General features: G+C 41.6%; 1 protein-coding gene across 1 annotated transcript in view; it reads left to right on the top strand.

Moving 5' to 3' along the window:
- plekhg4 (pleckstrin homology domain containing, family G (with RhoGef domain) member 4) overlaps nucleotides 1-12,449 on the top strand; it is a gene marked incomplete at its 3' end in the record, with an annotated part of 51,051 nt that overhangs the window by 18,569 nt on the left and 20,033 nt on the right. Inside the window, 7 exon segments of the mRNA XM_037979900.1 lie at nucleotides 113-310; nucleotides 540-2,544; nucleotides 7,944-8,120; nucleotides 10,534-10,657; nucleotides 10,736-10,829; nucleotides 11,340-11,426; nucleotides 11,509-11,625. Coding sequence (XP_037835828.1) covers nucleotides 113-310; nucleotides 540-2,544; nucleotides 7,944-8,120; nucleotides 10,534-10,657; nucleotides 10,736-10,829; nucleotides 11,340-11,426; nucleotides 11,509-11,625 — 2,802 coding nt within the window.

Genomic DNA, 12,449 nt, shown 5'->3' with positions numbered 1-12,449 from the left:
ACAGAACCCTTCAGACTGTTCAAATACTTCCTTTCAGGATCAGCTGATGGTTTCAGGGCTGTGGGACCTCAGCACACCTGAGCTTACTTTTCTTTATCTTTTCTTCTTCCAGGACTCTGAGTCTTTGGACCACTGCATCCAGAAAGCTTTGGCAGCCCTCTATCCGCCCTTCCAAGCCACGTCCTCGACTGTCCTCGGTCAAGTCCTCAGTGTAGTGGACAGCTGCTATAAAGGAGACGGTCTCTGCTACCTTTTACACTTTCTGCTCCCTGCAAAACACTTCCTGCAGAACCTCCAGCAGGTTGCTTGTGTGAGTATCTGTAGGGGTGATGGATGATCATCCAGATTTTTTAATGGACTATGTGTACACACATAGAGCAGGTTGTCAGCAGCGCTGGATTGTTGCTTCAGTTGAAACCAGTCAAGTTTTGTGGGCGAACAGCAGAACACAAATGTTTCTTTCATTCTACAGATAAAATATATTCTGCTTTGTTTTAACATAAAAACTAATTTTTTCTTGTCTGTCTTCCTTTTTTCAGTCTCCCTACTGCGGCCTGCTGTTTTGTCATGAAGGTTGGCCCCTGTGTCTCCAAGAGAAGGTAGTGGTTCAGCTCTGTCCTCTAGACCAACAACTCCTTCGTCCAGGAGACTTTTATCTGCTGGTTTCTCCTCCCGCTGCTCCTCAAGGACACAGTGCCTCCTGCAGGAGCAGCGTGGACATCGCCCCCCGCCTGCTTCTTTGCAGCGTCTCATCCCGCTCTCGTCATGTTGAGCAGCAGGAGGTGTCGAGGGAAGCTCTGAGGTCACTCTTCAGCATGTCCTGGCTGGACTCTGTCAACAGGGAGAGGGAGCGAAGGGGGGCAACAAGGCTGGAGTGCTGTGTCCTCTCAGCCCAAGGAGATGTCTTCAGGCTCCCCTGGGAGGATGTGGTCTATCCACAATTCATCAGTCGGTCACAAACCACCCTACCGGAGGACAAAGGCTCATTAGTTAAAGACGGAGATGATCTAAGCTCCTCAAGGCAGGAAATTAAGCTTCTGCCATTCCACACTGGCCAATCAGCAGCAAGCAGTGGGAGCGAAGACTCAGAGGGGGAGTACGTGGAGCTGTCAGAACTACCGCTGCCTCAGTTCTACCCCCAGAAAGGATCTTTAACGCAGTCTATCAGCTTGCAGAACTTCTCCAGGACCACTGCCAACACTCACAAACATGTGACCAAAGCACAGGCTAATACACACATGCATGTAACAGAAGTGCACGCAAACACACATGCTAACACTCCCTATATGACTGAGACACAGGCTAACATACATGCTAAGACTCACGCCAACAATCAGAAACATCTAACCGAGACACATACTTACACACACGCTAAGACGCATCCTAACACACACAAACAAGTCACTGATGCACATCCTAACACACATGCCAACACTCAGAAACATAAGACTGAGGCACATGCTAATACACATTCTAACACACACCAACATGCGACTGAAGCAAATCCTAATACAAACGCTGACACCGAGAAAAGTATGACTGAGACACACGCTAACATTCAAAAACATGTGACCAAGACACACATTACCACACACAAACATGTGATCGACACATACGCTAACCGACACACTGACACTCAAAAACATTTAACCAAGGCACACATTACCACACAAAAACGTGCAACCGACACATATCCTAACCCACACGCTAACACTCAGAAACATGTGACGAAGACACACGCTAACACACATGCTAACACCCAAAACCATAAGACTGAGACACACACTAAGACTAAAACACATGTGACAAAGATACACATTAACACACGCAAACATTTGACAGGCACATATGCTAAAAAACACGTAAACACACGCCAGCATGTGATTAACACATACACTAACACTCAGAAACAAATGACAGAGACACACTGTGGCGACACAGACTCTGAGAGTAACACACAATCTTCTGACAGTAACACACATTCTGAAGGTAACACACACTCCTTTGATAATAACACACACTTATCTGACAGTAACACAAACTCTAAGAGTAACACACACTTCTTTGAGAGTAACACACACTCATCTGACAGTAACATACACTCTGAAGGTAACACACACTCATCTGACAGTAACATACACTCTGAAGGTAACACACACTCATCTGACAGTAACATACACTCTGAAGGTAACACACACTCATCTGACAGTAACACACATTCTGAAGGTAACACACACCCCTTTAACAGTAATACACACTCCTTTGACAGTAACACACACTCTAAGGGTATCACACACTTCTTTGAGAGTAACACACACTCATCTGGCAGTAACACACACTCTAAGGGTATCACACACTTCTTTGAGAGTAACACACACTCATCTGGCAGTAACACAAACTCTGACAATAACACACACTCTTCCTTCTCCATTGTGGAGGTCAGCCCCAGACTCCTTGAGGAGAACTTCAGCCAGGATCCTTGTGGAGACTTTGTCTCTCTTGCCTCTTCCTCTGATCCTCTTGAAGCTAAAGATGAACCTAAAGGTACAGAGTCAGGGAGGAGCCTGGACATGAAGACTGAACCTGCTGCCTGCCATCAGCAGGGTGGAGGTGGGGGGCAACAGGAGGTGGGAGAGGAGGTGCAGGGGGAACAGAGCAGGGAGCTGAAGAAAGTCAGACAGGACGTTGTAAAGTCACTTTGTAAAGGAAAGGAGGATGCAGAAGAAGGACAACAGCAACACTTACAGAAGGCAAAGAGTAGGAGCAAAGAGGAGGTGGGGGAAAGTGAAAAGATGGAGGGAAATGAAGACGTGGGACAGAACGTGGAGGCTGAAGAGGAGGTACAGATTCTGACAGAACAGGATCAGGAAATAAAGGAGGAGGAGGTCATGAAAAACGACAAGAAGGAAGCTGAGAAAATAAAAGGATGTGCAGAAGAGTGCTCAGATAAAGACTCTTACTTTGAATATATCAAACAAAAAACACGACTTATGGACCTTTATTGTGAAAATATCAAACAAGAAACACATCTTGAAACCTCATATTCTAAAAATGACTCATTGTTGTCACTTTCTGAGGATTCTTATTGTGAAAATGTCGAACAAATAACATCTACCGAGGATCCTTTTTCTGAAAATGAAGCATTGCTATCACATTCGGAGAACTCTGATTGTGTAAATATCTGTCAAGAAACTCATTCTGAAGACATTTATCCTGAAAATGACACGCTGCAGTCACATCATGAGGACTCTTTTTGTGAAAATGTGATTCAAGAAACCCACCCTAAAGAATCCCATTGTGAGCATTTTCTAAAAGAAACATCTTCTGAGGACTTTTATTCTGACAGTAAAACACACTCAAGGGACTCTTGTTGTGAAAATATCAACCAAAAGAAACATTCAGAAGTTTTTTTGTGTGAAAACAACAAATTGCCGTCACATTCTGCTTCACATGGTGAATTTATGACACAAAAATTACATCCCAAGGACTTTTATTGTGGAAATATTGTACAACAAACACTCTCTGACTTTTCTGCAGAAATGAAAAGACAAAAGACTCACAATGAGGAGTCTTATTCAGAAATCCCACAACAAACACATTTTGGAAACTCTTATTTTGAAAGCAGCACCTTTCAACCACCCTTCAAGCAGTCACATAAGTTGCAAACAGAGCACACTGACTTTGAGAAGTTCGAAAACATACCTCAAAGAGTCTTCGAACCAGCAACAGATCCTGACTCACTACAAACACAACCCGAGGACTCTTATTCTGAAAGCACAATACAAACACAACCTCAAGACTTTTATTCTGAAAACAAAGAACAAATGCGACCCAAGAACTCTTATTCTGAAAGCACAATGCAAACACAACCTCCAGACTTTTATTCTGAAAACAAAGAACAGACACATCCTGAGTACTCTTATTCTGAAAGCACTAAACAAACACAACCTAAAGACTTTTTTTCTGAAAATGCAGAACAAATACAACATGAAGACTCTTATTCTGAAAGTAAAGAACAAACACAACATAAGGACTCTTATTCTGAAAGCACAATACAGACACAACCTGACAACTATTATTTTGAAAGCACACAGCAAACACAGCCTCAGAACTTTTATTCTGAAAGCACAGAACAAACACAGCCTGAGGACTCTTGTTCTGAAAGCACAATAGAGACACAACCTGAGGACTCTTACTTTGGAAGCAAAGAGCAAACACAACCTAAGGACTCTTATTCTGTAAGCACAGAACAAATAAAGCCTGAGGACTCTTGTTCTGAAAGCACAATACAGACACAACCTGAGGACTCTTATTTTGAAAGTACAGAGCAAACACAGCCTCAGAACTTTTATTCTGAAAGCACAGAACAAACACAGCATGAGTACTCTTATTCTGAAAGCACAGAACAAACACAGCATGAGGACTCTTATTCTGAAAACACAGAGCAAAGACAGTCTGAGGACTCTTACTCTGAAAGCGCAGAACAAACACAGCCCGAGGACTCTTATATTGAAAGCACAGAGCAAAGACAGCCTGAGGACTCTTATTCTGAAAGCACAGAACAAATACAGCATGAGGACTCTTATTCTGAGAGCACAGAACAAACACAGCCTGAGGACTCTTATTCTGAAAGCACAATACAGACACAATCTGAGGACTCTTATTATAAAAGCACAGAACAAACACAGCCTGAGGACTCTTATTTTGAATGCACAATACAAAGAGAACATGAAGACTTTTATTTTGAAAATGCAGAACAAACACAGCCTGAGGACTCTTGTTCTGAAAGCACAATACAGACACAACCTGAGGACTCTTATTCTGAAAGCACAATACAGACACAACCTGAGGAGTCGTTTTCTGAAAGCACAACACAAGAATTGTCCGAGGACTCTTATTCTGAAAACACAATTCAAATAAAGCCTAAGGACTCTTATTCTGAAAGCACATTACTAACACACAGTGAGGACTCTTATTTTGAAACTGAAACATTACAAACTCAAGCTGACTTTGATAAGTCTGACGGAGGACAACAGAATCATGAGATAAATAGCAAAGACGGTGAGGAGCACAGCTGTGAGAACACCGGTGGACGAAGATCTGCAGGTCATCAGACAGAAGGTACCTGCTCTGTTTCCTCCTCAGTACAGTTTTCCTTTCTGTCCTTCATCTCTGACCTTACTCACTACCTTCTCCTTTGATTCACTGCATCAGTCCTTCTTACCTCTTTGATTCACTGCATCAGTCCTTCTTACCTCTTTGACTCACTGCATCAGTTCTTACCTCCTCTTCCTCCTCCTTTCATTTACTCCATCAGTCCTTCTTACCTCCTTTGATTCACTGCATCAGTCCTTGCCTCCACCTCTGATTTACTCCATCAGTCCTTCTTCTTCCTCCTTTGATTCACTGCATCAGTCCTTACCTCCTCCTCCTCTGATTCACTGCATCAGTCCTTACCTCCTCCTCCTTTGATTCATTGCTTCAGTCCTTCTTACCTTTTCCAATGATTCACAATCCTTCTGACCTCCTTCCCTCCTTAGTTAAACCTGTTTGACCCCCCCCCCCATCTCCTCCTGCCTGCTATGTACATTCAGGCATTATTTAGAAAGATTAAGCTCAAACACTGAATCATTTTGAGATAAAAACTGGAAGGCTGTGACTACTCACTTTCTGCAATTTTATTTAAGACTTTGCTGAAAAATTAAAACCATTTTTACAGAGCACCCTGTAAATATAGTGTGGTCTGATCTGTCTAAGGACAGAAACATGTACGGTACAGAGCAGAGTTATTATGACTTTTAATATTTTTATTTGGAGAGAATAAATTATTCTTTGATCTTGGAGGCAGTTTTCCTTTAGCATTGAGTTGAGTTCTGAGCTAATCTTAGCTGGATTGTTGTTAGAACGTAGAACTCAAAGTAAAACTGTTGCATTTTACACCAATCTCAGCAATGGTAGGTCTCAGTGTGAAAATATGCTAAAATTCAGTGGAAATCAGAAGCTGAGATGAGGGAAATCTTCATCACACACACTCTTTATAGCAGTGTTGTCTATCACCTGCACTTCCTCCTCTCAGCAATTATCAGTCATCCAGGACATTTCAATCTTAGATGTTTTATCTATCATTCAAAATGTTTCTTCAGTTCCGATCCTGTTGGGAGTTCCAGGTTTATGTTGTTATAAGTTGTTGTTATAATGATCACAATAGTCACATGAGTCACTGACCCACCCCTCCATCCTGTCAGCTGTTTGGGTTGTTGACACTTGTTGAATGCTTTCTAAAGAAGCCAACATGTTAGCTGTTTCTGTCTTCTGTCTTTCCTTTCTAAAACCTCCACATGACTGTCCTCTGAAGAGCGTCCCTTGTCCTTGAGATCTAGATGAACTGCTGTCTTAACCTAAAGAGCTGAATCTTCTTTGTTGATCCATCTATTTGTGTAGCTGCTGTTTTGTTTCTTCCATGTAGAGGTCTAAACTGTTCTTGCTGCACTGCACTGCTTATACCACACTGCTGAGCTTGTGTTTAGGTGTTTTATCCTTGGGGTGGACCGGTCTCTGTCTGAGAGTGTTCTTAGGTTTGGAATGGGCTAGAATATTTTGCTTGGGGAAAAACATCCCTCTGAGTTTTTCTGAGATACTCCAGCCACATATGGAATAACAGTGTTCTTTCACTTGTTTTTCTTTTCTCCTTCATTTGATTGAGTTGAGTGTTTCCTTTTTTCCTGGATACCTTAACAAAAGCCCAGTTAGGATATCCACAGGTTCCAAGTGTTTCCTTGATGTGTTTGTGCTCCTTTTCCTTCCCTCTGTCCTTGTGGAGACCCATTTGGCTTGATGTTGTAGAGTTCTGATAACTGACAGTTTGTGTTCCAGTGGGTGGTGAGAGGTGTGTAGGTTCCCTGTAGACTTCAGTGTTGAGGCCTTCACCTCTCTCAGTGAATACCAAACAGTTCAAGAAAGGTAGCTTGTGTTTAGTACCTCCCTGGTGAACTTGATTTTATCCACTGATTCAATTCGTTCACTGATTGTGGCCACTCTATATGGAGGTAACAACACCAAACTACTGGTTCAGATACGAAATACTAAGCTGAAGAAGTGGAACTTTTCACCAAATACATTAGATTTTTTTCTTAAACACAACATCACAGTGCATTTCAAACCTAAGGGCACTCTCTACATTAAACATACGTAATAAAACAACATTAAACTGATGAGACGGCCTAAGGTTCCAATCTTCTAACACCTATAGGTCAACATTAACCCTTCTCTTCAGGCAGTTTCACAAGCATCCATACCTTGAAATATGTGAGCATAACAACTCATATGTTGGCCTCGTTAGGAAGCATTCAACAAGTGTCAACAACTCAAGTGACTCACAGGATGGAGGGGTGGGTCAGTGATTTATGTAACCTAATGGCCCTATTATTGTGATCGTTATAACAATTTATAAGCCTGGAACTCCTGATCCACAATCAGAACTGAAGAAGCCTAATGGATGAGAGGTGAGACATCTTCAAGAACCAAAAAAAGAAGTCCAACAACTGTCGGGAGTAAAAGATCTGCTGTTTGTCAGCCTCTGTGTTTTACACACCAGAAACAGGCTTTCCAGCACATACAACATGATAATAAATGAGTCCCTGTGTGTCTTGTTCAGGTCTTCGAAAAAGATGAATAATCCTGTATTCTGGTGATTTGATTAGTTTGTTAGACATGAACTTCTGAAAGATGGGACTGTTCATATACACATCACAGTGCTGAAGCATCACATAGTTCTGGTATGTATATAAATCAATCTGAGCTGGGGTCCAAAAAACGCAGGAAGTGTTTTTAACCCAACTAGCTGAGGAACATCAGAGTTCAGAATGTTGGATTTGGATCAATAAGTTATATTTATGGTGATCAGCTGATCATGGTCTGTGTGTGTCTCTCTCTTCCCTCCACAGTGTACAGTCACGAGTCTCCTCCTGCCCAATCAAAGGCCAATGTGTCTGCTGGTACCAGTCCAACAGAACCAGAACAACCACAGACCAGAAGCAACGCAGTCCAGTTCCAGTTCTCTAAGTCCTGTCAGTCCAGCTTCTACAGTCAGCTGCTGAGATCTGGAGCTGTGTGTCTGCCTGGTAAGAAAATAGAGATCATCATTCTACTGCTGTTGGCATTCATTGGTTTTGTGTCTCTAGTTCTCTCTGAGGATTTCAGATATTATTAGAACAGAACTAATTGTCTCATCATTTATCCCAGCCTTCCCTGGGATAAATTATGATGGCTTTGAATTTAATTTAAATAAACACTAGTTTGACTAAGGCTGTGCTTTTTTGCGCAGGAGGACTTGGCTTCTAAATCCCCCGCTCGCATGCTGTGAGCCACATAGTGTCTATTAACATGCTAATGACCCACAGCTCACCAATACCTTCATCCCCCCTCAGCCCAAACTCTGCTGACATGGTTGAGGGAATTAGTGTCAAGATACATAAACAGGAATTGGCAGCAAGTTTTATTTAAAATCATCTTTACAAAAAACATCTTACAAAAGCAATATATACATTTTGTTTTTACAACAAAATAAGATGTGTGTGTGTTGTTGTTGTTGTTGTTGTAGCTGCTTCACATCTAACACTTATTACACACCCAGTTATCCTCACTTCTACATTTGCGACAGGTATATTTCTTGCAAACTGCACACTGTTTTGTGCTGCGGTTTCTTTTGCAGAGTGTCTGAACCTGACACTGCGTCGTCTTTCCAGGACCAGGCTGAGTTACAAGGCTTTTTCATCATGGCCTTTTCCAGCATAAAACGCTGTCGGAGTCCATGTATAAAGTCTCTTCTGCTTTCGGTGGACCCAGTGCAGGCCTTGTACAATACTTATGCGTTTATCGCTGCCAGGTCAAGCATGTGGTAGAAGATGGCAATGGGCTACCTGCGTGTGCCGGCACGCACCATATACACGTGCCATCTGGTCCATTATGTCGACGCCACACTGCAAAAAATAAAGTAAATGTTAGATTTTGAAAAACAGTGCGACGAGTATAATATAAATATATAAAGCCATGGTAACAACATTATTTAGCTACATACCTTCATGGAATTGTAATCTGTTACAGTGTTTGGTTTTTGTTTGTTCTCACTGGCAACTAGCACTTGTTGGTGCATGGTGCTGAGAACACAGACCAACTTGTTCTTCTTAGGAGCATACACTGTCAGTGTGGCACTGCCTGATTTGTAAACCTGTGTGGAAAATTCTGTCCTTGCCATTCTTTGCTGGAGGGGGAATCTCTCGTCTAATTTTGTTGATTATGCCGAGCAGAGTTGTGTTGTGGTTTAGCAGTCTGTTAGCCAGTGACATAGACGTGAAGAAGTTGTCCATGGTTACATTTCTTCCCTTGCCGAGAAATGGCTCCATGAGTTTCATGACAACATTCTCAGACAGTCTTTCTCCTTTGGGACGATTGGGGTCCTTTCCTAAATATGGAATGGCGTTGCACATATACTTCGTCTCCAAGTCTGCAGCAATCCAGAACTTTATGCCAAATTTATCTGGCTTGGTTGAGATGTACTGCGTAAATGGACAGCAGACCCTGGTTGGTTACAGCTGCTCATCAACAGTAATGTGCTGTCCTGGTACGTAGCACTGATGGCAGTTACATATGAAATGTTGCCAGATGTCCGAAACTGCAGCAAATCTGTCAGTCTTCACACGTTCAGCATGAGTGTCCTTGTTGTCAAACCGCAAGTACCGCATGATTTCTTTGTAGCGGTCACGAGACATCGTCTCCTTGATTACAGGCACAGCATATTTTTAGGACCAAGACTCGATCGTTGCACCAATTGGGCATAAAGTTGCTCGTAGAAACAGAATTCATTGAGAAATATAGATATACATATACAAGATGTAATGCTTGAATCAGATACTATATTTATTTTTTGCTGTAGTTCTGAAAAGACAGTGGCATCCATTTATGTTCTTTTCAAATATTCACCACATCTTCAGAGCAAGAACATGTGAATAGGAGTCTTGAGAAAGAGTGAGAATGTCGTTGGGGGTGGTGGGTGTGTCTGTGTTAGCTGCAAACAGATGTAATAACAAAGGGCGACTAATAGCCCTCAAATTGTTAAGCAGAAGGAGGGGGTTTGTCCTCAGGATCTCCAAATTTCAGTCTCTTTAGTGTAAAAGGAAATCAGATTTTTTGCTTTGAAAAAAGGTTTACAATGACTCATTATGTTTTGTTGTTCATGTAAGTCCTAAATTTGAATCATAATGGTTTTTAAAAGGTCTTAAAAACTCTTTAACCTACTCGTACTCACTGAAACTTGCAGAAAACCTACAAAAAAACTGATCGAACACTAATGTTACTTCCTGTGTGTAGTTTGATTCACCTGTTTTTGTTTTTTTTACATTTCAATTTATTTAGAAAAATACCTGAGAGGAAACCTGCATTTATTCAAATTTTATATATGTTTAGACAGATTTCAACATCTGAGATTCTTGATCAGCTGTTTGTTTCAAGTGTTGTGATCAGGTGTGTTTCCTGCAGGAACTAAAGACCGAGGAGGACGAGCTTTGCTTACCGTCTGCTGTTTAAGCCCTGTGTGGTTCAACCCGTACTGTGACACGACAGAACTTGTCCGCCTCCTCCTCTACTACACCTTCACCCTCAGGTATGCAGCTATGACCTCTTCACAGCTCCCTCTCGGATAACTCCTTCTATCTCTGACATCACTTCCCTTGTGAATCAGGAAGGAAGTACGAGCCTCGGGGCTGACGGTGTTGGTGGACGCCCGCAGAGCTGCACCTCCCTTGGTTTTGTTCTCTGCCCTCAGGCTGCTGCAGGTGAGGAGGGTCATGTGATCAGGACAGAAGAGAGATTTAGACAGAAAATATTCCAACTCTATTCCAGCAGCAGAGTGTTGAAGCAGTTTTTATTTTTATCCAGATCACTTTAAAACATTGTGGCAGCTATAGACCTGTGTTGTAGCAAAAAGATAAGGATAAGGGCAACGGGAAGACCCAGAAATCTGAGCGACAGAATCTGTTTAACCCAGGTTGTCAGAGTGCTCTGTCAAACAGAGTATTATGAGTAAGACAACTCCATCAAGGTTGTCATAACTTGAAAGCTGTATCACTTAGAGATTAGCATGACATAATATTGAACTGTGAACAGATATGCACTTTACAGGACATTTCTGTTCTAATGAGGACATTTTAGATTGTAACAGTATCCTATCAGTGAATCTTATTAGTGAATCTACAACACCTGCTTATTGAATATTTCCATCTTTTTTCCATTATACGTTAGAGAGTCTGATAAGTAACTCTTCTTGTGTTTATGTGCGTGTGCAGGATAACACGCCAGGCTCCATCCACACAATGGTAATCCTGGTTAACAAAGAGTCCTTTTTGCGTCTGGACAAACCTGCTTTCACACAGGTAACACCTCACACCTGATCTCATTCATGACTACTCCCCACAGTGCAGACTCATCTGTGTGTGTGTGTGTGTGTGGTGCAAGGTGGAGGTGCTCAGGTCTCTGAAGTCCCTGCAGAAACACGTGGAGCTCCAGCAGCTTCCTGCAGACTTCGGAGGATCATTCATCTTCAGTCAGAACAGCTGGATCAGCTTCAGATTGGTTAGTACTCCATCAGGCAGAGAAACAAACATGTTTCTTTTCTCTTTTTATGTCTGATTCTGTTTTATTTACTGATTTCAGTTCTGTCTGAGTCACTACCAAATCCGTTTTATGTGTCCCAAACAATCATACTTTCAGATTGGTGTAAAAGTATTTCACATAAACCCAAACTGCTTCTATTTTTTTTGAAAGTGCAATATTAAATCAGCTCTCAGTCCTGCACCACCTGACTCTACAGTGCTGTAAATAATTATCAGCTCTGATCCACGCTCGTGAGAGTACAACACCCCCTGGAGTAAAACAAATTTCAAATGCGTGCCAGCATCTTATAGTGTTGCTGGCTTTGGGAAGAGTGTAAGAACCATGTTCTTTGTTTGCATGCATAGTTTTCTCCCTGTGTTACTGGTCATTGTTTCCTTCAGCTACCCTTTTTTCCAGCACCTCCAAATTGCTCCTCATCTAATTATTATGTATTATGTTCACCTACTCATCATTCCAGTAATCATTTCTCCCAGTGCTTATACTCCCAGTTCATATTCACTATTCTGCTGATTCCTGTTTACCTCTTGTTGCAAGTTATGTTTGGTTTGTTTTCTGCTTATTTATTTTTTAGTTTATTAGTGTTTGAGTTTATGTTTAGTTCTCTGTGATTTGAATGGTATACAGGTGCTTGTCATAAAATTAGAATATCATGAAAAAGTAGATTGATTTCAGTAATTCCATTTAAAAAGTGAAACTTGTATATTATATTCATATATTACATACAAACTCATATATTTCAAATGTTTATTTCATTTAATTTTGATGATTACAAATGACAACAA

Source organism: Kryptolebias marmoratus, linkage group LG15 (assembly GCF_001649575.2).
Source record: "Kryptolebias marmoratus isolate JLee-2015 linkage group LG15, ASM164957v2, whole genome shotgun sequence".
NCBI lineage: Eukaryota > Metazoa > Chordata > Actinopteri > Cyprinodontiformes > Rivulidae > Kryptolebias > Kryptolebias marmoratus.
This window is presented reverse-complemented; position numbering and strand designations above follow the sequence as displayed.